Here is a 25,736-nt window from a genome sequence, read left to right on the forward strand (position 1 = left end):
CTTATGTTTCAGCAAAGTCCTCATGTATCCTGCTGAACTGTGAATAGACTGCAGATACTGGGCTGTAATTACACCTTTCAGATATATAGAGCAGGTGTGGCATCAATCCAGCAAGACACAAGATAACTTCTCTGCCCTCTTCCTGATTACTGCTGAAATTTAGCCAAGGGACTTCAATGTCCAACAAAACAACATGTCTGTGACCTAATACCGCCTTGAGACTCCTTTTTTCTTCACAGAGTAGCAACAAATTCATCCTATCACACTTACCACAAACCCTAATCCCAGAAACCAGCAATAGTCGTTTCAATAATCCTTTTATCTTTGAAAGACAACTTCCATACAGTCAACCAGCAAGCTTTCCCTTACTTATCTGGAGCACCTTCACTGCCCCTCAGCATCACTTTGCTGTTGGCACTTTTGTCCCAACACGAGGGGATAGAATACAACCAAACATCTGCTGTCAGCTACCCAGCGGTTTCGCTCTTTCAGTTCAACTTCAGGCTGGGCACAGCCACCAATTTATCTAACAATTCCAGACACTATTAACTCCTGTTCTCTTAAGTCCCTAGGCAGTTAACCTAGCCAATTAAAATCACTATGTTTTTCATCTCCATGTACTATAATAACAAGACAGTGAGCAGAGAACATAAACAGAACTTTTAGATATGAAATATGCATATATTATGATTAATGAAAATGTACAGAATTTCCCATTTTTTGGTGACTACCATTTAACTGCCCTTCTTCTCTTTCCTTCTGCTACAATTCTCACATAACTTCTTTATACAGCTCTGAGTATTTTCCTTTCTTCTTTCCTTTCTTCCTCCCTCCTGACTTCTTCCTTCCTTCATTCCTCTAATTCCGTCCATCTCTTTTGGAAGTTTTTCTCTACAAAATTGTTTTATTCTTCCCCATATAAAGCTACAGTTTTTCTATTTCACAATAATTTAGGTTGGAATGGACCTCAGCAGGTCAAAGTAGGTCTAATTAATTTTAGATGAGGTATCAAAAAGGAAGAAAAGCAACTTTTAGATGCTTAGAAATAATTGTAAGAGGAGCCTTCAGGGCTAAAAGGTAATAAATTATAAAATGCTCTCTTTTGTGAAATAGATTCATTCCTATCCTAACAAACATATATTTAAGGAATTTGATGCACTAATTTATATGTGTATTGTACATAAAAAAAACCCAAACAGTTTCATTAGACTAGAAGAGTAGAAGTAGCTGGAATCCACAGAATGAAAGCTTCTTGTAGAAATGACACCGATGAGCCCTTGTTCCTGAGAACAACTATTTCCAAAGAATGTACTGTACCTCCCTACTTAATTACACCTGGCCACTAACTCCTTCCTTTACCTAGAATAAAGTTATTCAGATAGATGATTTGTAACTTTATGAAGCATCAGCTAATCTTCAGCAAAATGCCAGAACGATCTGTAATTGCAGATTCTAAAGTGCATTCATTCCTAATATAAAATATGCATTTTCAGGCCATACATTTTAGACAAATTAAAAATATGGAAGAATCACAAAGTATTTAGAAACATATTTCCTAATTGAGTGCTTAATTTTCCACTAATTTCCAACACAAAACAAGCTTTATTTCAATGGTAAGTAAAGGACTTAAACAGAAATTAGACAGTTAAATAATGTTATGGACTGAGGCTAATCTGTAATTTCTATTTTGTTGTTTCACAGAATAATGAACCGGTAAGCAGTGTAATTATTTTTATTTCACTAACATTTTGTTATCATTTGTTACTTCAAATAATAGACTTTGAGCTAGTCTTACTAACCTCCTCGGGCAAAGCTATTGGATAGATTTACATCCAAATGTCCTGGCACTACCTGCTTAAACACAGTAGACATTCTTGAAGCCCTCCTTTCAGTGCCTAAAGTCAGCCAAAAAAAGAATAGAAGATTAAAAAACTACAGTATTACTCAGACTAATGCTTAACATAACTGATAAAATGCCCTTTTTCAGACAATACAGCTAATTCTTGCCCATTTTGTACTTCAGATTTGTTTTTTAAGACAGATGTACACGTTGGCAGCAGTATGGAGATGTTAGATACAGCTAAGCAATCAGCATATTTTACAATAAATGAAGCAAAGCATGCACACTTTGGAAATGGTGTTATTTTACAAGAAAAGCCACTGTTTGACTATATTAGGTCAATTACCACCAACTGAATAAGACAAAACAGGCACAAGTTCAAGTCACATTCTCCTCTTTCTAAGACATTGGGGTTACCTTCACATAAACCTTACCAGGCTCCATAATAACTGAAATAAAACATGGATTCATTTCTTCATGGTTCCAGATACATAACTCAAATAGTGCATTTTGAAAAAGTTTTCACTGCAAGTAAAGCTTTACTTGGAAATGACATTAAAAGCCCATTATGAGTATGTAACACACATGAAAATGCCTATATAGCTTCTATCGCTGCTGCAGCTAAACAGTGTATCGGTTCATATGGAATCTGAGCTTGCAATCTCATATTTTCTCATTATATGAAATAGAGTAGTATTTTGCATTCTCTTCAATTTGGCAGTCTCTTTTGCAATATACAGTTTTCAATATGCTTAATTTGTAATAAAAGACTTAGAAGTGCATCTTTGCTTTTGATTCTGTTACATAATGTAATTGTTGCATTTGATATTAAAAAAAAAAAAAGCAAAGTTTTGGTATCTTGATGTTCTGGAGAACTTTATTTTATTTGTTCCAGAATTGTAATAAATCACTGATGCCTCAAGATTGGCCATCACACTCAAGTGAATTTCACCAAAACTTATGACCCACAGGTAGATAACTGCTTACTGTCAGATTAAGAGAAAAGAAAAATATTTTGGGAAAGATCATAAACATCCTTTACATAAAGAAAACACAAACACATTCACTGTAACTAGGAGTAAATAAGCTATATGGAAAGTGTAGCAATAAAGAAACAACAGAATTCATATGGGACATTGAACTAACACCAAATCAGAGAAAAATCACTTTTCAACTTAACCATAGAAAAGCACTCTATAAACCAATTTTACCTGGAGAAAGAGCAATTGTTGGTCTAACAGTGAGAGTATTACTGCCATTCATTTTGCAGTGGACGGATATCACATTCAGTAAGGCTCGTAGGTATTTTTCCTGTTCGATACTGCTTGAAGATTCTAATGAAGCAGGAGCTGGAGTCACAAGAAGAATAGAATACATTAAAGTACAAGTACGTTTATAAATACACAGAATAGCAAAATAAAAAGCTTCTTAAGTAAAGCAGAGCATTGAAAATGTCACGGTTTGTCTATCAAAGGTTCAAAACCCCTTTCCTTTGATGACAAAGAACGCTCAGATGTTCATCACCTGGCTGCAGAGCAGCACCCAGCAACGTTCTCTTGCATTCCATTCCACAAAGCTAAACTTCTGAAAGAGTTTGTTACCTCATGGTCACTACTTAAAACATTCATCATTAGCCAGTGATCAATAAAAACAGAATGGAGATGATGTAGTTTTCCCTTCACTCTCAGAAAGAAAAGTAACATTTCTAAGTTTGTGCTACTTGTCAGCAAATTTCAGCCTTCTAAAAAAACGTGTAGAGAACAGATAGAACTGTTTCTTTAACAAAAGTAAGTTAAAACCATATTCCACTAGATCTTCCTCATTCCAGTAAAGGAAGGCTACTTTCCTGTAACTGGAGGTTCCTTGAGATGTATTGCCCACTCACAGAAAGTATATGTATATCAAAAGACCCCAGTGTTCATGCACTCTGCTGCATTTAGAGACATCAATGGACACAATCTACATGTTCTTCAGGTACCCTACCCCAGAACCTGACCTTTTTAATGGAATAAAGAGAGGAAAGAGGATGGACAGTGCATACACACATGGATAACAAATGTTAAGGGATCTCAAATTATGAAAAGTAATGTGTTTGTTCCCTAGTGACAGTCTACATGCTTCTTCACTAGTAGGTAACTTCAGGAAGTGTCTTCCCACATGCTTAGGTAACCTGTTGGGGCGTGGGGGGCTGCACTGTTGTGAGAACCACAATCCTCCTCTGAAAACCTTAGAATAATCCTTTACATGCGTGTAGTTTCAGATGACTACTCTACAGATCTCAGAAACAGAATAATTTCCCAATTATTACAGATGTTGCCTAAGTTGCTGCGGAGAAGGACCATTTCAGAGCAAGAAGTAGCTGCAGAAGACTGGATGAAAGCAAAGCCAGAGAGGAAACAGACACGGTTTAAAAAACAAAGAGCAGAGGAAAAAAAAGCAAGATGAGAAGGTATGATGCTCTGAGGAAGTACTGAAGTTAAACAGACAGTCCACTTCAGACAATCTTAAGACCTAAAAAAGCTAAGAAACCAATAACAAAACACAGAACCAAGGGAAAAAACCTCAAAAATAAGAAAAATTAGAAAATAATCTTAACCAGAAAAACTCCACCCATTTGTGTCCAGGTGCAAGGACTTAAAGGAAGGGAAGGAGATGAAGGTCCGGTCCTGGGCCACAACTGTGATGACAAAAAAGTATCCAGTCTGAGTCAGATTTTTTTCAAATGCCAAACAAAATTTTTTGCATTCTATTTTACTGCAGCCACCTCTAGACTCGCTATAGGACAAAAATGTCATAGCTGCTTAAACCAGGATTTGGTATCTTGACCAAAGATTTGGAATAAGAGATAAAGAGATACGAGTCAAAGAATTTGACCGAGCACATTTTGATGAACCACAATGGTAACTTATGAACAGTTTTCTCTAGTGATGATCCAATCAGATTCTATGCTGGAGACTAATAGACAGTAACCTAATGAGCTGGAGGTGGCAAAACAAATTTCAAAATAGCCCTGTTAAAATTAGTGTCTGAATTGGAAGTATAATTAGGATGTGATTAGAAAATGTACATGCAGGAAACATCATGCTGTTTCTGTCTGACGAAGTGGAACAAGCCTGAATAAAAAAATATTATTTTCTCTTCAACTCTTAAGCAGGGTTTACACATGCTGAACTCCACTTGAATGATCTCTGGGTCTCTTAGTCCTTGAAGCAATGCCACAAAAAGTCAGTTTAGGTCTTAAACAATTTAGTTAAATGAAAGTAAATGAAATGATAATGTCCTTACCACTCGCACTTACAAAGTTTTATTTTGTGAAGAGTATTGTGTGTGTTTTAGGAAAGAGACTCAGGAGATGAATAGCTTGACTTATATGACAGTCTGTTATTGAACTAGGCAGATATCTGAATTAAAGACTGAGGGCAATAATGTCCTTCTGAAAGATTACAGATGGAAAATTTGCCCTTTGTCCTTACCACGAATCATCCCATCACACAGTGCTTAACAGCAGTATAAAGGGATGAAAGACTGACCTTATCTGCACAAGTGAACAGGGACTTCTATAAAATTTTTAAAAGATCTATAAGATCTTTTAAGTGCCGTATCATGCATGCAGGCCATCACAACAGCATGGATTTAACAAAAGATGGGTATGGGGAAGCTGGTAGCAATTTTATAAATCCCAGGAAAGAAATGCATTGCTTAGTAATGCAATAAGATTGCTTCAGCTGCTAATATGTGCTCTACATGCCTGGCTGAAGGTTGCTCAATCTTTATCTTACAACAGATCCTAATATAGTCAATGATCCAGCCTGTATCAAGATAACTGTTCTCTTGGATAGTGTTACTACATACAAGAAACATAAATAATCTTCCTACATAGCAGTTGACCAATACTTGGTAATTCAGGTGTAGAACGTCGTATTTAGAACTACAACGCTCTGAAAAAAAATTCCCAGAAAGGCCAAAGTGAAATTCAGAAACAACTTTCATCTTTCAAAGGAACTTTTGAAAAGGTCTGTGTAGTCTCCATCCCATATTCAAACATCTGTTAATAATCCTTTGTGGACAGATGTTAGAAAAACACAGTTCTGTTGCACATGTAGTTTGGTTCCATACAGCAATTCAGTGCTGTGCATAATTTTGCTAAAAAATATGTTCTGTGCTTCTTATGTAACATATTGATCTCAACTATGTCTTGAAAACTTGCTTAAAACACAATGTAACAGGAAATTACAAAAATGCTCATTAAGTTCCAGCAGGTCCTCTTTGTTTCTGTGTATCAATCCAGAACCGTGTAATAAAAACCTACTCCTATGAAATCTCTACTTCAGAAGATATGCATCTGTCAACTGGAATTTAATTTAAGATTATCTTTGTCCTCTTAGTTTGCATCACAATGCATTTTTCAACATAGACTTTTCTTTGTTGTACACAACTCCTACTGAAGCAAATACATGCACCTGTGTATAACTATATGGATCAGTTCCTTCAAAAGTTTTGTTTCACCAGGCTTCAACTTCATTATAAGCAAAAAAAATTCCTAGAAATATTTTTCATTTTCCTTCCAGTACCTTCCTGAGGAATCTTCAAATTTTAAAAAGAAACAGTAACTCCAAAAGCTAATGTCTGACAGATAGAGTTATTGTAAATCAGATTAGCTATTGCCTAATATAATGCTAGGAGTATGACAATGACAATGGCAAAAGACAATATAAAATTAAAAAAAGAAACCATCTACAAAAGCAATGAGACTACACACAAGAAACATGCTTTAATGGGTCAGGCTTTGAGGATCTTGTTTTGGAAGGCTCTCATACTCCCATGCACATAGAAATGATACCTAGTACAGAAAACATGGAAGTGTTTGTCTTTATATGATTTACAGACTACTGCTGCAGATTTTTTTCAATTTATTTTTACCAGGTTAAAGATGCCTGGCCAGTATTTCAGCTAAGACAATCAGTATTAAATCAGTTTAAAAGACTAACATTTGAATTACCATGCTTAGGATTCGCACCATAAACCCGTGGAACAACTGGTGTGACTCATAGCTTTGGTGGCTGCTGTGTTAACTACTGGTAGTACTTCACTGATTCATTTTAGGAATCTTTTCAACAAAAATGCATTATATAAAACTCAATTCATTACCTTGCTCCTCACTCCAACTAAAAAACAACCCCACAAAACACCAGAGAAACACAGAATCAATGCTATAGCAGTGAATATTCAGACATAATTAGTGATTCACAAATTGTTAATAGCCTGTCCAGACACTGTCTGATGTAAGAAACATTTTTCTAGTATCTCTGAAATTTTGAGATTTTAAAGGTGAATTTGATATACACAAAACCTCATATAGCTAAACATTATATCTCATATATAAACTGTTCTTTACACGTAAGAAAATTGTGGTTTTCATAAAGATACTTTGGGAAGGAAAAATTCTGGAGTACTAAGCAGAAAATATTTAAAGCATGTAAACTTCAAACTACTTTTATGCAACTTGCACATATTTGTACAGTATGCTTGTTACAAGCTTTGAAAAATTCTATAGAACTGTTCAGTAGAGTCAAACCTTTTAATTGCATTTTAGTCACTATTGGGGTGAAATGCAAACAGAAATAGGACTGAGGAATTTCTTTGCTACCTTAATGAGTTCCTTTTATTCCAATTCTACCTCACTTTTTTTTTTCCTCAAAAAAGAAAAATTATGTCCTAATTCTAAAATAATTTCTAAACAACTACCAGTTGATTAAAGACAATACTGACTTTTTCTTCATCAATATGTCAAATTCACTCCTGCCATGAAATTAACTCTGAAGAAACTACCAGCATAAAAGGTGGAAATCTAGGTAGTCACAGTAAGTATCCTAAATACTGCCTGTGAATGATGAACGTCAACTAATGTTCTTTCCAAAACTAATGTTGCCCTAATTCTTCTGACAATTCTTGTGCTGGTCTGTCCTAGTTTCAGCTGGGATGGAGTTGTTTTTTTCCTTCCCGATAGCTGGTATAATGCTGTGCTTTGGAGTTGGTTTAAGAATGATGTTGATAACACACTGAAGTTTTAGTTGTGGCTAAGTAGTTGTAGTGCTTATCGTAAGCGAGCGGCTGCCTGGTGCTTCATTGCCAGCTAGGGCTAAACCACAACATGGTCCAATCTTGATCACAAAAAGGAAGAGATTTACTTAATGCAAAGACCCCAGCTAGAATCATTCAGGTCTATGCTTTATAAAGATGAAAGTTAAACTAGTATTACAATGAAAAATCTCTCTAATATTTTATATAATCCTCTATTAAAAGGGACAACATACACATTACATAAATTAGGGCAAAGGAAAGATACTTTAAGGGAAACAGGGGAAGTTTGCATTGCATTTGGCAGATACCAGCTTTTACTGAAGACTTTTGGTATGTATACAAACTCTGTACAAATTATTCATTGACATTTTTTGAACCACTTTCATACCATTCAGGATCTGCTTCTTGACATCCAGTAATTAAACTGAACTAATATAATATCAGATAACCATCCATATCTTGAGACTTTTGATTCAATCATATCACTGATTTCCTCTAGAAATAGAGTATTTCTATGTAAAATTACTTATATGGAAAGCCTAGCTACGTCAACTCACCTGTAGTATGTGTGTTTTGGGATTTGAAGAGGCCAACAACACCTTTTCCATGAAAGCCCCCAGATCTAAGTAGCAGAGTATTGTTTTTAGTGTTCTTCCAACAGACAACTGGTAGGCGATTGTGACGGTAACAGCGAGCAACTCTCTGCAGACTGCTGTCTTGAACAGACTGAGGTACTACCAGAAGTCCAGGATAACTGTATTGACAAAAAGGTGAAAAAAACTGAACAACAATTAAAATTGCTTTCGAAATTTTAAACAATTAAAAAAACCCCTAAAATTACAAGCTGAATATACATCTTAATGAAAAATCACATCAACTATTAGACTTATTTTTTATTTAGTAACTCTCATTTTTAGTCCAAACCTAGCAAATACATTTGTAAAGAAAACTGCATTTTAAGAACAATTTTTATTATGAAAAATTTGTAAGACTATCACTACTAGTCTCTTTTCATTTAAGGTTATATTTTATTTGGTTGTATTTTTCTTCTTAGTGTACCTCTAATCTGTGACTATAATGAAGCCATATTTTTTAGCACGACGGAGAATACTGAGGCATGCAAATGATGCAGTAGTTTTGTTTTGACACTTGTATATGAAATAGGAGAATTGAAAGGAAAGAATGTTAGATTGCCTAAAGTATCACAACTAAACCAACAGTTTTTGCTTTATGTCAGAATACATTTAAATTTTACAGTCAGATTCCTTGGAATGATATATCTGAAACTGCATTTTTGTGTACTTTTTAAAACACTACAATACATTGAGAGATTAGGAAATTCACTGATACAATACCTTTAAAAATAGAAAACCCAGCAAGATGGCAGTTGTGTTCATGTTAGTGAAAGAAGGATTCAAGCAATATGAAAGACTATTTTCTATGACCTCCAAAAAATATTCAATTTCAGTGCCAATTTCATATGTTAAGAAGAAACTAAGATGAGGAGCAGGGAAAAGTTAGTGCTTCCTCTACGATATACACTGTTCCTGTAAATTAAGTTCTTTGACATTTATTGAACTGCCCTGATACAAAATCAATATACATAATATTTACGGTCTACTTCTTAAAACACAGTAACCAAACTAATACGTCACTAGATAAGTATTTATATCCTGAGATTCGTAATCCACTCAGATATTAATTATCTTTTCCAAAAAATCCTATGCAATATTAAAAACTGGTGGTTTTAGGGGAGGAAAGAGTTGTCTGCATAATGTTCAAAGCATAATGAAATTATACAGATTTAATGCCTTCATCTGCATTGTACTCAATAGTGACTGAACAAAACCAGTTATTAACCTGTTACTCTAGATAAATTAGAAAACAAGAAAGGATCTAAGATTTTTCTTGTGTGCCCTTCTTCCATGAAGAACTGGCAATTTCATTATCCATAATGGAAGCAATGACTAGCCAAAACAGGCTTTAGAGAATGGAAATACTGTTCTGATAGGACTCATGCAGCTATGCTTTCATATTAAAAAGACTTTTTGTGGGTAGTGGAAGTAAACTACATCAGCTTTCACAACAAAAAAGGCGTTAGTAACATTCATGTGTTAAAACACAGCACATGACTTAGCACATGACAAACTTTTCAAGTATTGTGTATACCTTCATGAATTCAATTTTAAAACATATTTTTACTTGAAGAAAATAGTAATGTATAGTTGTTTCTGAGGCTTGCTTTTTTATATAGGAACAGCATATATATATGCAAATATATTACACAAATAATTTCCAGTACCAACACAGCAAGTTACGGAAACCATATCGAGAGAGTGAGTTCTACTAGCTAACTTTACTGGCTAGGTCAGAAAGCTGAAAAATAGCTTTATGATTTAGACATCAGTGTAGAAAGCCAAAAGAAACTCCTTCAAAAAGCAATTCAGAGTATCTAGGTTAGTCTCCTCCAAAAGCCCCAGGGGCACTCTCTTTCCATGGGCTAGAGAAAGAACCCAGGAAGGAAAACTTGTGCTGTCTGACAAAGCTTCTGGGGCAGTTCTGAAAGCTCACTTCTGCTACCATTGCTGGCAGTCTTTCTGAATCTGATGAATACATAAGCAGCCACCAGAAGACAAATCTCTGAGCGGAATACAAATAGCTTCAAGGTCACTGGTTGAACACTCCTATTTTTCTCGGAATAAATTGCTTAAATGGATACATCATGTGGCATGTGTGTTATGTCATCTTTATTTTCAACTACTTGACTGAATTGGTAAACTCACCTCCTGCAAAGCGAATACATCCTGTTCAGTGCAGTTATTCTTAAGTATTCTGTCTTGGAGCGAGAAGAGTTACTACTGATGGTCCCTAGTCCCAAACGTTGATAGTCCCTGAAACAGGCTCTTTCTACTAATTGCTCCATTGTTGATTTTTCTGATGCTTTTAGGGTACCACTTGTATGCAGCTCGCTGTCATCTGAAACTAAAGTTAAAAACCTTTAAGAGTTTGCTATTGGGGAGGCCAGTAGTTACACAGAAAATGATGCTATTTTCTTCTGAACAAAATATTGGTTTGTCTTACTGTCAGTGATGAATGACAAGAACTAATACAGACAAACCACTGTTTATAGAAATTATAAGCAATAAAATAATATTTGAGTCAGGAAACCTGACTATGTTGCACAGTTACCTCCTGCACTTGTGACTGGCATGGCTGACAACTCGGTAAAATCTTGGAAAAAGCTACCTCATAGGAACTGAAGGCAGATAATCTTTCTTTCAACAATTTATGAAAATCTGTTAAACTCACAACTGCTATACAAAGATGTACACAAGACAGAATAATGGAAAAAAGTGCACATAAATTCATTAAACATCCAAGAGAAAATGGACCTTGCGATTCTTTTAAACTATCTTCAAAAGATATAATAATCTTTTTAACTCTTGGTTCAAATAAAAAAAAAGTTTCTGTGTCATAATTTCACAACAGATAACTGTTGGTTTCTTAATGCCTCAGCTGCAGTGTCAAACAGCAGCTTTCTTCAGTCGTGCACATCAGCTGCACTTTGCAAAGCAGAAAAACCTTTAATGATGAGAGATAAAAACCATGTCACATGTTCAAACTACACTGAAATTCAAGTCAAGCAAGTTCTTTGTACAAAACCTGCCACCTGCCTGTTATTGACACTTCCAATATTTCCAAATACTTCTGAAAGTAGATTTACTGTTCACAGCATGTATCAGTTACTTGCTACCACCTCAAGCATCGAAATGCGTGTGTATGAGGGGAATTATTTATTCATGAATGAGGCACTGAAAAGTACGTAAGAATTTAAACCTAAAACAGGACTTTATAAACTGGAAATTAAAATTATTTTAAAAATAAAAATGATGATACAATTAAAATTTTACTGGCCAGAGACAACGTTGAGAATTTACAGGAGTAGAACCCATACACATTTTTTTTTTTTGGGTGCATCTTAGGATAAAAACTAAATGAATAATTTTATTGCCCCTGCAGCTCCTCAAACAAAACCAAAAATTCTCTGTTTGGCCTAAATAATTAAAAAAAAAAAAAAAAAAAGAATTTAACGCTGTGGATATCTCCTCTTCTAACTGCGTTTTTGTATCTGTCATGGTAAGAAAGAAGTTACAATACATTTACAAGTATAAAGTGCTCTAACGAGAAACAAATTAAATTAGTTTTAGAAATAATTTTATTTTGGGACATATAGAACCTTGGTATTTAACAGTTTTGAATGGAAAGCTATAACTAACTCAGATAAGATGAGGGTGCCTTTTTTGAAACATTTTTTCTAAATGCATTTTTCTCTCATGAAAGCACGTATATTGGTGATCAGAATTTGCAAAACATTTTCCTGTGCACAAAAAGCTAGAGATTATAAGAGCTCATACCAGTGTCCTTAACTTGAAGAGGGAAATTAAGATGTTCTGCTGTCTCGAGTTTAAAATGGATTTTTTTTTTTGCATTTTGAAAAGGGGAGGAATAATCCCTCTATCTTACTGTTCCTGAGATATGACTGTTTGTAAAAGTGGGTTTTACAGTCTCCTATTTTATGGAACACACCAGTATGATCACTTATATGAAACAAAATTTAGTAGTGATGAGATTCTAAACTCTGAAAATAAGAAATGGAGAATTGGAGGGAAATTGGGTGTTCATTAGCAACAATTAATAACTAGAGTACTGTGCCCAGTTTTAGAAATCACATTGCAAAAGTTATACGTGGGCCAGATAAAGAGGTCTGAGAAAAGAGCAATGAAGAAGATCAGAAGTCTATCAAGACTAATAAATGAAGAACTGAAAGAACTGCAGATATTTAATATCCAGAAAAGAAAAAGAGAAGAGAAATATTATAATAGTCTGCAAATACATTAAGCACTGAAATCAGAATGAAGGGAATCATCTCTTCTATAGGTATATGGTGGCAGAGTAAGTAGTGAAGTCTTTAAATTGTGTCAAGGAAATGTTTTGGCCTGAATATCAGGAAGTTGCTTGATTTTCTTCATCTTTAAGAATGATTAAAGCATTAGTACAAATAGCTTAGAGTTGTGGAACCTTTACCTTTGAAAGCTTCTAAGAAAAAGTGAAATAAACATTTATGAAGAACAGATTAAGTATGTTGATCTTGCCTTGAGGCAGAGATGGAGTAGATGATCTCTGAAGTTCCTTCCAACCTTTAACATTTTTTTTTTAAGACAATGCACCACCTGCTGCAAATAGTTCCCTTTTGCTTCATTGTTGGTATAGCTGCATACTTTCCTATACTTCAGTTTTTGAGATTTGCAAACAAGAAGTCATTCACAGCAGTCATTATAAAAGAAATGGCAGTGATTAAACAGCAAATTTCCTGTGGCTATTTGTACTCTGTCTGAAACAAAAAATTACTGCTGTTCTCAGGTGACTGTACCTGAGGTCTCAGTGCAGCGTGGAGAAAAAAGCAAACTGTCAGACCTCGATCACCTTACACGTTCCCACTCAAAACATCCAGAAAGCAGCCAGTAGGAAACCTCACAATTTAAAATTTTATGGTTTTGTTAGGGGAGGAAAAAAGTGACTATCACTAATTTTTATATAACACCTGTGTTCATGGAAGAATACAGTTATTTTGTACATCAGTAATGCAAAAACTCTTTAAAATTTCTTCATTGTCAAGAGAAGTATGTATACATGATTATGCTTGGTGTCCCTAGGTGAAGGACACAAAATCACCCAAAACACAGATACAGCCTGCAGAATTGCTTCTGACCCAAAGAATCTGCAACATCAGAATGCGTACTAACTCAGCACTTAAGGAAGATGCTGGAAATTCAATTAAGAACATAATTTTTCAGCAGTGTAAAGACATTCTGTACTTTGCAATCCTTTTTTTTTTTTTTGCCTTTTTTCCACCACTTTTATCTGGAATGAAAGAATAGAGTCAATATTTTTTAGCTTTCCTGGAATGGCTTTCTTCCATTTCAGAGAGAACAGAGACAACATAGTAACACGGTCCTACTTCAAGCAACCTTTATGTATCTGCTCTTAAGACACGTAAGTCACAGAAGTCGCCCTGATCACTGACCAAATATTCAAAAGGAAAATTTGGCTTTCTGATGTTTTGAAGAAAATATTAGTATTTGATAAACACTTCGTTATCTGAAATGCTTATTTTTTTTTTAAAAAGAAAGAATGGTATGACAAAACAATACCTGTTTATGTACAGGAGAATCTGGTTCCCTCTAGTGGTTTATTATAAATTAGCACTGGTCCAGATAAGGATGTACTGACAGCAGCACATGGTAGGAAAAGAAGTATTTGGAAGAAAGTCAAACTCCGTGCCACCACATGAACTATAAAAAGTGCCCAAATCACTTTCTACCTTCTGTCCCAAAACCCTTTCAACCAAAATTTGGAAAAACGGTATTTTCAGTAGTAATGACGACTGCTGCTTTCAGAAATCATGTCACTTCCACATCCGCAATCGTCTCCCATAGTATTTGCTCTTTCTTGAATCTCACCAATTACTGCTTTCTCATCATAGACTAACTACAGATTTCATGATGTCTAAAGACAAATGAAACCTACAGCATGCTTCTGTGCTGTTCCATCTACACTACTATGAGGTAAAAAAAAGATACTACATGCAAATATTTTGATAATTAAAAAATTATAATCTAGTATTTTGCTTTACCACTGAATGAAGTCAACTTCCTCTTTTTCCTCATCATCACAAAAGAAAACACTTACTACATGTACATATTTGAAACCTTCCTCTTTCCTGTCTAGGAAGATTCTGCAATTTCTTCTTGAAAACGTTTCTTATTCTGTATATTGGAATGGAAGCATAATAGGATAGACTTATCAACCAACATGGAGAAAAATGTTTTACTATTACCAGAGATATCATCATCTTCATTCCAGCCTGGACGATTCCCTCTTTCTTCCACGATTGTCCCTGTCTTCTTCTTTAATAAATATTGGCGTCCAATTGTCATCTTCCCAGCACGTTTTGCTCCTTTCACAATGCTTTTTGAGAAGGTGCTATAAATTTATAGCAATAAAAATATTTAGAAAGATGCATATGATTCTGCCCAATAGCACGTACAGATTTTTATGATGAACCCACTTATGCAAATAAAATGTATTTCATATATATTCATTTAATGACAAAAATTATAACCTCCAGAAAAATGACTTCCTATATTAGTTTTTAAACACCAATTTTATTGAGATAAATTTGTGTCTATTATGTCTAATGGTAATGAACAAGCAGCCATCATCTGTCTTTATGCATTTGTATTTTTGCTGGCAATGTGATAAATCTATGAAGCTGACAAAGTAGAGGCAGGAAAGACAGAAATTACCTTAAAGTTTTAAGGTTCCATGACTAGCATTGGATTACACTTTCCTGTGTCAACAATGCAATAATCAACACAGAATCACAGGAACTACCACTCTGGAACAGACTAACAGTCTAGTAAAAATTCACATATAACAAACTTCAAAAGAGGACCCAAAGCTCAAACTCTAGATAAAAGACACTAGGACAACTGTATGGACTGTACTAAGGGTAAAATTAATTCTAACCCACATTAGGTTATTAACCTATAAAGTAATATACAAGAAATCTGGTTTTTATGTTGGCATAGTTCACATAACTGAAAATGCTACTAACATTGTGTGTGTTTCAAAATGTAATGACATGCTTGTTCCAATTTACTGCAGCTAGAAATCTGGATAAATAGTACATTCCTATGCCAAATCAACATGTATATCATACCAATCTACCTTTTATTCAGTAACTATAAAAAGATGCAGAAGAGCAATCAGTTATTTTGACTTTCCTGAAAACTGCTTAAATCATATGTACTTCTGCAAAGCTGTCAGATTGTTCAAGATATTTGACTAATACTAAACAAGAACATCAGTAAGTAAAGGAGAAGAATGACTATACCGGAATGAAGTGTTCTTTTCTTTTTGTTTTGGTAATATTATCTGTGGTGCTGTTTGTCCAGCTGCAAATGCAAAAGTGCTGAAGATAGATTGAGGGTAACGAAACTTCATTAACTGTTTCTTAAATATTTCCACCACTTCAGGACTTACTTCTTCATCAAATGCTACTTTAATTAACTGCGTATTAAAAGACATGACATGTTAGCAACTGAAAAAAAAATTGAACTAAAGAAATTAAAAGATCCTGAAATATATTAGCAAATTCCCATACTTATGAAGTACTGTGCCCATCGGAAAATACAAATATATGTACATATATCTTATTGGTTTTGAGGTATAATAGTTATTAATGAGCTTATTACTTTTTAATTTGATTTTTACATTTATATCCTAATACTATGGTATTTTCACTAAGAAGCATCTGGAATTCTCATAATATCAAACAAAAAAATATTTTGGTAAATCCAAGTAGTACTGCTGGCACTAAGATGACTACACCAGTTCAAATACTAGTCACATGGAACAGCGTAACTTGGAAATATTCTGCCAGCTCTGCCCATATACTGGGAATTAAGGTTGGTAATGCACTTCAAAGACTCTCATCAAACCACCCATTTCAGCATTCATACGTCACAACCATTATTACTTCCACTACTTAGTCATTCCAATTTTTGCCTCACCTTGCAAAGTACAGAAAACTGCTAATAATAAAAATGTAATAGTGAAATCTGATCCTTGAATCAGTATTCAACACTGAGCCATCCACCCCACTAAAAATGCTTTTTGAAAGGTTCGGGGGGAAAAAAAGTAAAACCCATTCCATCATCCTCTGCAAAAAGGATGAGAGTCAGCAATTCAGGAAAAAAAAATAATTAAAAAAAAGAGAGAAAATAGGGAATCCATAAAAAAGGCCCAAAAGAACTTTAACAGTGTGGAAAAAGCAAAGACAGACCTATCCTAGAGCTTTATTTCTGAGCACATACCTATACACCTTTTGAATGTCTTTTATTTGCCATCTAGAAGGTGGATTTCATCATTGCTTTTTAAATTTCACTTGTTTTGTAAATACTTTCCAAATGACTAATAACTATGTTGTTCTAGGACCTCCATGAAAGGAGATCTTGAATCTTTAGGGGTTACACTGATCTGAAGTTTTAAAGACATTAAAAAGCATAACTGCAGCCAAAACCTTCTGAAAGTCATAATTAATAAACAAAGAGGAGGGACTATTTCATACTATATTGAACCCTAGCTGGTATAAAGGGAACAGAAAGTAAACTGTTTGCTGATTGTTTTTGTTCTCATAACCTAATACAAAACTATGCTAAACAAAAGCAAAGATGATGTTTGACCAGAATCCAGCACTAAAAACACTGAGCTGTGTCTGTATTTAGCACATCATTGAAGCATGCTAACTATTCTGTTAAAAAAATTCCTGGAAAATAAAAGTCCTCATGGAGTCCTCTCAAAAGAACTTTCTTTCAGTTGTTTTACTCACTTGTATTCCTAATCTCACGCTTTTGAATAGGATATTGAAGGATGATTAGCTAAATAATGTCCATTATTGTAAGGACCTATTAAATGCTGATGATCTATTTCATTATGTTTTCAAATGTTAATTGTTCTCAGTAAAAATATGCTTCTGCAGTCAGCCAATCCAACAAAACATTTCATATCTGAAGTACTGCAGTCTGCTTTCAGTCCATGATATAAGATTCTTTGCCTTCAACTTTCCATCTCTTAGGGTTTGACCACAGTTAAAATCACCAAGAAGAAACATTTAGGGAAGACTTCAGAGACTTCATGATTCCTAATTCATAAAAGTCCATTTCTGTCAATCGCCCTGCAGTACATGCTTCTGCTGAACACACTGAAGGGGATCCTACAGACAGGAAACTACAGGATCAGTGCAGAAGTCAGGGAACTGCCCGGATCTGTGCAAATCATATGAAGGCTCACTGCTTCTGGCCAGTGGTGGCTACCCTAAGGATCCCTGGAGTTGCAGCTTCCATGTAAGATGTACCATGACTTTCTGCCATGGATTTTTACAGAAAGCTGGTAAAATGACAAGTCTTGAGGTGAAAGCAATATTTATAGCTTTTTTGTATTCCTTCCTTGTAGCTGGAGGAGAGAGAAAGCATGTTTCCACAGGCCTGCCTAGGCCTCTATTTACTCACATTAAGAGATTTTGGACCCAAAATAGCTCTTTACTGGATCCAAAACAGAAAGGTGAGGAAAGGAGTGAAAGAAATCGAATATGAAAATGGCAACCTTCTGCAAATATCAACTGGGCCCAGAAACGCCAGGGTTTCTATGAGAGTACTACATTCTCTATTGACTTTATAGGGCAGAAAACTGAACTCTTCACAAAGATCAGGACAAAGTGCTGCTCGTAAGTATTTTGAGATGATTGTATTGTCATAGAAATTTTTACAAGACTTCCTTTCACCTGAAAGGTAGCTGAAGTGATCTGCAGTCCTTCCTGCATACTCTGCTGCAGCTGGTTCTGTATTGTGATCTTCTTCTCCTTCGTAACAGATGCAATAGGAAAGCTCCGGATCACTGTCTGCTCTCCAACTGAGGACGATAAAATTGTATTTACAGATACTTGTTAGATCACAGAATCAGATCTGGTTTGGTCACATTGTACTTGGAATGAATAAGTACAAAGCATGACAAAAATAACAGTTCCTAATTAATTTCAGGCAACATACCTGAAAAGTTGGTAAATTCCTAAAGTATTATTTGTATTCTGAATTTCTGCTTAATTTCAGCTTGGATGATTAGAAAAATAATTCCCCTTCCTTCTGAGTCTTTCTACATTATGGAAATACACCCCCAAAATCTAGGTTGATAAGGGGTGAAGAAACAGTTTCAAGCTTATTCAAATTTCATATTGCATTATACAATTTATAAAACAAATTATATACACTAAGATCTTTACATGTGATCATGAACTTTCCACAATAAATTTATACTTCTGAATGACAATCTGCTTAGAAATGGCAGATGTCAAAACATGTAAATTTATAATTCAGAAGAGCCATTTCCATTGCATATTAAAAAGAATAGTGAATTTATTAATAATCATTTTAGGGAGAATACTAACTCATGAATATTCTCCATTTAACACACTTCCAGTGGCTGAAAAAAAAGGTTTACGGAAAAGCTAGGGGTAGTGGAAGCTGCAGATCTCATACAGTATGTATGGTCTGTCTCAGTGGTGAAGAAGCTTACAAACATTGCTCTGTAAAGCAGCATTGTTAGACCAACTTTACAGATGGAACTGAAATATAAAGATACTAAGCATTTTGTCCATTCAAAAGTCTATGGAAATTACTAAAGTATGGTCATGAGTGTCTGTCTCTAACTTAAGGTCGTCCGTAAATACCATGTACATGTAAATACCATGTGACAGTCTACTGAAGTTTCCTCTAAGTACATATCAAGATTTTGTATTACATAAATTACTGAAGACAGCACTCTAAATATCTACTAATATGCAGAAATAAACAAACATTTAGCATCTAATGCCTCATTTGAAGAAATAAGTTCTAGTTAAGTTAAATACAAAATCAAAATCAATCACTATCATATCTAGTAATAAAAACATAAATTAAGAGATTATTCTTATCCGATAAACATGAAAAATTATGCTGTGATGTGTATACATTTTTATGTTGATGCTTGAATAGGCGGATAGGCCAGCTCAAAGTCCTGCCTATCTGCAGGACCACAATCATCACTGTTTAATTTTTCTTACCCAGTTGATCATGAGGAGTGCCTTTAAATATAATTCTGTAAGTGGTAAGGAACAAAGCCCCTTCAGCAGGGAGAATGTGAGGACCTCCAAGCAGTCCTCCTGTAGCTTCCTCTCTGCCATCAGGATCCAGTAGCACACGGAGACCTTCACAAACAAATTCTTCTCCTGGTAGCAAAGTTGGTCGTAGAATTTTGGGCTGATGCAAACAAATGAAAGTGTAAGTGTAATGGCAATACCAGTGTTACACTTCAGTCTAGTTATAATATTTGGCTTAAAAAGCTTAAAGTAAAAATTGTTATGAGACTGAGTCGAAAGCAGAGAGATAAGAGTTTGGACGCAACTAAGAAAAATGGGTCTCAAAAAACAGTGGGCATGCAACAGCTTGTTTATGATCAGAAGTTTGGCTCTACCAGTTTCATAAGTTCATACTTCATGAGACCAAAGCCAAGCACTTTATTTATCACCGGTGGAAATTTTCTTTCAATGTTTTGCTGTTCCCTCCTAACATTACAAGGGGAAAAAAAAGATGACTAAATTGCATGATTCTAATACTTTTAAAGAATACAAATATGTTTCATAATACTTGCTTTCTGTATTGGTGGAAGTCGCCTACTCTCACGATGGACAGCCTCCAGGGTCTCTATGTGCATTGCTACAATGCCTGGAAAGCAGTAATACAACAAATGAAGTCTCACATAATATGAAAGAGAAAGTTGCAATCTAATTAAAATTCTGATACTCTGAAATTCTCAAATTTAAACATCAAGGTAATAATTATTTTAAATTCAACAGCAATTATAGCCTAGAAAAGAAATCTAACGTTCTAACTTACTGAAAGTAAATGAAACTAAAAAGTGCATTTGCCTCACTAGGAAAAAAAAAAAGAAAAAAGAAAGACTTCAGATCACTTTTTTGTCACAATTCTTACCTGGTATCATGCAATGAAGACCCTTGATGTGATCCTGTGTAACTCCGCTCTCTGTGCAAACCTTGTCAATAAATCTGGTGATGAAGCGTACAACTGCATTTGCAACATCATTGTTCTCGGAGTCCTCAAACCCACTTTCAGTGTCATAACTCTCTGCAACACTGCCTGCAATACTATAGACATAAAGAAAAAAAAAATTCAAGTGTGAAAAATTCAGCTGGTGATGCACATATGATACCTGGCTAGACACGGACAAGCTGGTTTTTTTTCCTAGTTACAATACCTAAACCTTGCTAAAAGCATACAGTGGTACCACAATTACATTATATTTTCACCATCATTAACATTGTCAGAACTGCAAAGATGAGGACATAGGAGAACTTTCCCTCCATGAATCTAACACAGACAGGCCCACAAGAAAAAAAAAAAAAAAAATGCTGCTTGGAAGTGAGCTCTGTCTTATCTTCAAAAAGTCAAGTACATTATTTGCAACCCATGGTAAACAAATATCCAGTTACACAGAGGAAGATATATTAAATTAATATTTTGGTTGCAGAGCAAAGCATTCAAAAGCTAAAACGACCGTGAGAAAAGTTCTGTGCATCAGATGGAAAATGCAAGTCAGTGGGAGATGTACTTTCAACATCTAAAAATGCCTCCTATAACAATATTAAGGGCCAGATTCATACATTGCAACATCCACTGCAACCTGACTACTGAGCATATCCTAATGCCTGAGTTTAGACGTGTTTAGCCAGCAGAAAGGGTAGCCGTGGGGAGTTTGATACTGATAGCCTGCCTATCTTTTGTTTGATGTCAGTGTTCTTACGTAGTGTTCTACAATTCTATCAGGTGGGATTCTGACGGATCATAGGTGACAATGAAGACAATAAATAGAGAGGGAGGAACGCTTGTTATGAAATGTCCTGGATTTGCACGCTAGGGAATGTAACCAGCATTATACTCCTCCTGCCTCCTTAGTAATTTAACCTTTGTCACAGTGTTAGCCCTCTTGCTTTGACCTCAGTGCCTTTCTTCCCTGCAGCTGTTACACAGAAACTGTGCTTTTATGGATGCTATACAAATCTTTCTTGATTTTAGGTTCATACACTATTTATTTTAAGTTGTATATAAACTAACAAAGTAATTTTTGAGCTGCTGTTTTCTTTCTCATCATACCCTATGCTTCTCTTCAACATTTGCATTACTAAATTAAAAATTCCTACTGTGACAATAAATTTTTTATGTTCCTTTAAATGGTGGTAAATTACTCCAGATTAAGTTCTGTTATTTAACAGGAATCAAGTTAGACTTCAGCTTTCCTTAATCAATGAACTTGAAAAGAAGATATTGAAATAGGCTGGTGTCTAGAATAAATGCTGAAAACTAAGAAGCTTTTGAAAACTGTGGTGCATCCTGACTGATTACCGCTGAACTTGTGTACCCACCTGTTTGTGACAATGCTGTTGCTTCCACTTTCCCAGTCACCAGTAGCTGATGTTCTCAGTAACTTGTTCTTACTCGTATCCAGTGGCACTAGCAGGTAGACCATGAGGTTAGCAAAATGAATTGCTTGACTGAAAACCGTACTTTCCTCATTCTGGACTAGCTCCTGCTGTGTTTGTTTATTAAGAGTTGGCCATAATCGCAACTGCTCAGCAGCCAGGTCCATTGCTGTCTTATCCTGGTCTGGACCTACAGAATTTTTCTCCTAGAAGACATATAGAAATAAATATAAAGACATAGAAGAAATAATAAAACTGTAACTTAAAAAAAAAAAAGTTCAGTCAAACCTTTATTAAATTGTTTACTAAACGTCTTCAGTTATTTAAATTATATATTAATTTAAAAAGAAAAAGCAAATAACTACACTCAATAGGGTTTAAGGCAAGTTATGAGAATAGTAACTGAGCTTTGAAGGCAGTTTACCAAAATATACAAGTAGCACAATGTGGACAGTTCTAAATAACATCATTTCTTTCTACATCTTGTTTATGCTATATAATCTTCCATGTTCATTCAGAGTGGTTTACTGATTTTAGTATAGCTGCTCTCCTTAGCTTATCCACTTAGCTCACATAAGACCAAGCATAAATTAGACTGAGTAATAACCATGCAGCTCATTGTTTGATGCAGGTGATATTCTCCAAATTCCTAGGAAGTTCAGATGAGGCAAGCTTTTATAGAAATAGTTTCCACATCAGCTGAAACATTCATGTTTTTACATGTTGGAGTACAATTCTAGCATTTGCTTGAAGCAAACTAGGTACATGGCATATAGTCAAATTATATTATAGTCTGAGGAATCTAGAATAAAGGAATTTGGCAGTCGATATGAGTGACCTAACGCCTGATGTTAAATTAATAAAGGACTAGTATCTTGCAAGTGTTTTTTCCATCCTAAGTTACAACTGAGCTAATTTTCCATATAAACACATGTGAAGGTTAAAGTAGATGCTTCCTTGTAAATTCTACTACTCTTCACTTTTTCTGTATGTAGTGTCAGACTGGAAGGAGCTCCCCCTATACAGTCCCGCAGTCCTTTTCTCTTTATCCCCGATATGTCTGACATGCCTTTTCAGTTCTTCATTCTGACTACTTTTTTTGGAATCTCTCTATTTTACTTCCTCTCTTTACAATGCTGTATGTCTTTGGGTAGCATATACTTTTTAGTCACATAGTTGATAATGGTATTTTCATACAAGAAGAGAAATTACAAATGGCTCTTTACTATGTATGTGTGCTCCTCCTTAAAAAAAAATAATAAAAAAAAATCTTATTTTAGCATGTTGCAAGGCTTCCTGTTACACTTTCATTTTTGCATTAGAGATGTACTTTCCTCCTACTGAGACAGACAATTTGTGTTCTGGAAGATCTGTCCAATTTTAGTAAAGCAGACTAAGTGCCATTCAACAGAAACGACCCTAGGGCTTGGTAATAATCTAACCGTGGACACTAGAACTGCTGCTAGCTTAGGTTGTTCATATAATAGAACTGTTGCAAGTTTGTAATAGTGCTATACGGTAAGTTGCTACTCTCAGGAAAAAAGTATACCTTAAAGTGTGGAAAATTATACAAAAAGAGGTTGTTTGAAAAATCATAAGAGCAACATCAAATTGTAATGCTTTGCAGACAAATAATTTTTTTGTTATTTTTCATGTTATTGTATGCTGTTTAATATGGGAAAAATGAAAGAAAAATACATAAAATTGGAGAAACCACAACATAGCTCTCTAACTTAGGAGACAATTAAAATGTGAATAAAAATACTACCTTGATAATTACTTGAATATATTATCCTACCTTTTGTCTCAACTGTACTACATGGTTGTCATCTTTGGCTGTAAGGTAGAGGGAACGAACTTGATTTTGCACGTTGCTGTAAAAGGTTGTTTCCCAAAACTGTTGGTTAGTCCAGATAGGATGATCTTGTACACAGGTGTAAGCAAATTGACTGACTCCAGGAGCTAATTTCTAAAAGCAGAAAACATGTAAAATTGACAAATCAATCCTATTATTTAATTTCTTTTAAAGGCTATGGCTTGGGTATTGAAATATATATATGTAAAAAAAAAATCAGTTGTACAGACTGAAATATACAACATATGCTGATAATAATATATATACTGTGATAATATAATTATCTTCAGTTTTGTGCCATTAAAGAAATGAACATACAGGAAGCTTGTATACATGTCTAATGCCAGTGCAAGGCATGGCTTTCTTGGTTCACAGTAGAAAAATGAGACTTGAGAGGAAGAATTCTGTGATGATAGTACAGAACACATTTCTAATATACAACATTTTCCTTGCCAACAAAAGATAGTATTTTTAATAACCTAGTCCTAGAACATAGAAATCAGTATTCACACAGATGAAAACTATTTCTCATTTTAAAGTCAGAACTACAGTAATGAAATTTAAAATAATTGTAAGTGGCAACTAAGGCCTTCCAATAATCACAGAATCACAGAATCACACAGAATCACTAGGTTGGAAAGGACCTTTAAGATCATCAAGTCCAACCATTAATCCAGAACCACCATGTCCCCTAAACCATGTCCTGAAGTGCCACATCCACACGTTTTTTGAACACTTCCAGGGATGGCGACTCCACCACCTCCCTGGGCAGCCTGTTCCAATGCCTGACCACCCTCTCAGTGAAGAAATTTTTCCTAATATCCAATCTAAACCTCCCCTGGTGCAACTTGAGGCCATTTCCTCTTGTCCTATCACCAGTTACTTGGGAGAAGAGACCAACACCCTCATCGCCACAACCCCCTTTCAGGTAGTTGTAGAGAGCGATAAGGTCTCCCCTCAGTCTCCTCTTCTCCAGACTGAACAACCCCAGTTCCCTCAGCCGCTCCTCATAAGACTTGTGCTCCAGACCCCTCACCAGCTTCGTTGCCCTTCTCTGGACATGCTCCAGCACCTCAACATCCTTCTTGTAGTGAGGGGCCCAAAACTGAACACAGTATTCAAGGTGCGGCCTCACCAGTGCCGAGTACAGGGGCACAATCACTTCCCTGCTCCTGCTGGCCACACTATTCCTGATACAGGCCAGGACGCTGTTGGCCTTCTTGGCCACCTGGGCACACTGCCGGCTCATATTCAGCCGGCTGTCAACCAGCACCCCCAGGTCCCTTTCCGCCGGGCTGCTCTCCAGCCACTCCTCCCCAAGCCTGTAGCATTGCATGGGGTTGTTGTGGCCAAAGTGCAGGACCCTGCACTTGGCCTTATTAAACCTCATACAGTTGGCCTCTGCCCATCGATCCAGCCTGTCCAGATCCCTCTGCAGAGCCCTCCTACCCTCCAGCAGATAATAAGCTGCATTTGTTGCAACAGCAGAAGATTAGATAAACTGTTCTCTTCATTATCATTATCTACTGCACTGTATGACCCAGATCCAGCTCCTGAAAGAGTACTAAATTGGGTATGTTCTTTGAAGCCGCAAGGGTCTGGATCCCTATAAGGTCTCAAACAAACCCAGAACTGTTACAGCATCACTCATTACAACTGCACCATTTTTTTCAAGTAGGTCTATTTATTTAGGTAGCACTAAACTCCCAGTGAGCTGTGTAATATTCTTGATAACCACAAACTATGAAAGGAAATGTATTTCAATGATGTGAATCATGAAGAACGAAATCTTATATAATACATTTACT

The 25,736-nt window shown here is 35.5% G+C and overlaps 1 protein-coding gene across 4 annotated transcripts in view; it reads right to left on the bottom strand.

Moving 5' to 3' along the window:
• Positions 1 to 25,736, bottom strand: part of SBF2 (SET binding factor 2) — a gene marked incomplete at both ends in the record, with an annotated part of 278,020 nt that overhangs the window by 35,121 nt on the left and 217,163 nt on the right. For 3 of the 4 annotated variants that reach the window (XM_082000477.1, XM_082000476.1, XM_082000475.1), the window contains 11 exons: positions 3,052 to 3,189; positions 8,479 to 8,675; positions 10,705 to 10,903; positions 14,820 to 14,965; positions 15,879 to 16,054; positions 18,327 to 18,454; positions 19,641 to 19,836; positions 20,228 to 20,301; positions 20,569 to 20,741; positions 22,017 to 22,279; positions 23,872 to 24,042. In XM_082000477.1, the coding sequence (XP_081856603.1) occupies positions 3,052 to 3,189; positions 8,479 to 8,675; positions 10,705 to 10,903; positions 14,820 to 14,965; positions 15,879 to 16,054; positions 18,327 to 18,454; positions 19,641 to 19,836; positions 20,228 to 20,301; positions 20,569 to 20,741; positions 22,017 to 22,279; positions 23,872 to 24,042 (1,861 nt within the window). Of the gene's footprint in view, positions 1 to 1,799; positions 1,896 to 3,051; positions 3,190 to 8,478; positions 8,676 to 10,704; positions 10,904 to 14,819; positions 14,966 to 15,878; positions 16,055 to 18,326; positions 18,455 to 19,640; positions 19,837 to 20,227; positions 20,302 to 20,568; positions 20,742 to 22,016; positions 22,280 to 23,871; positions 24,043 to 25,736 lie in introns of all 4 variants that reach the window. The other variant, XM_082000474.1, reaches the window with a different exon arrangement.

This window comes from Phaethon aethereus, assembly GCF_964289735.1.
Source record: "Phaethon aethereus genome assembly, chromosome: 5".
In the NCBI taxonomy this organism is placed as follows: Eukaryota; Metazoa; Chordata; class Aves; order Phaethontiformes; family Phaethontidae; genus Phaethon; species Phaethon aethereus.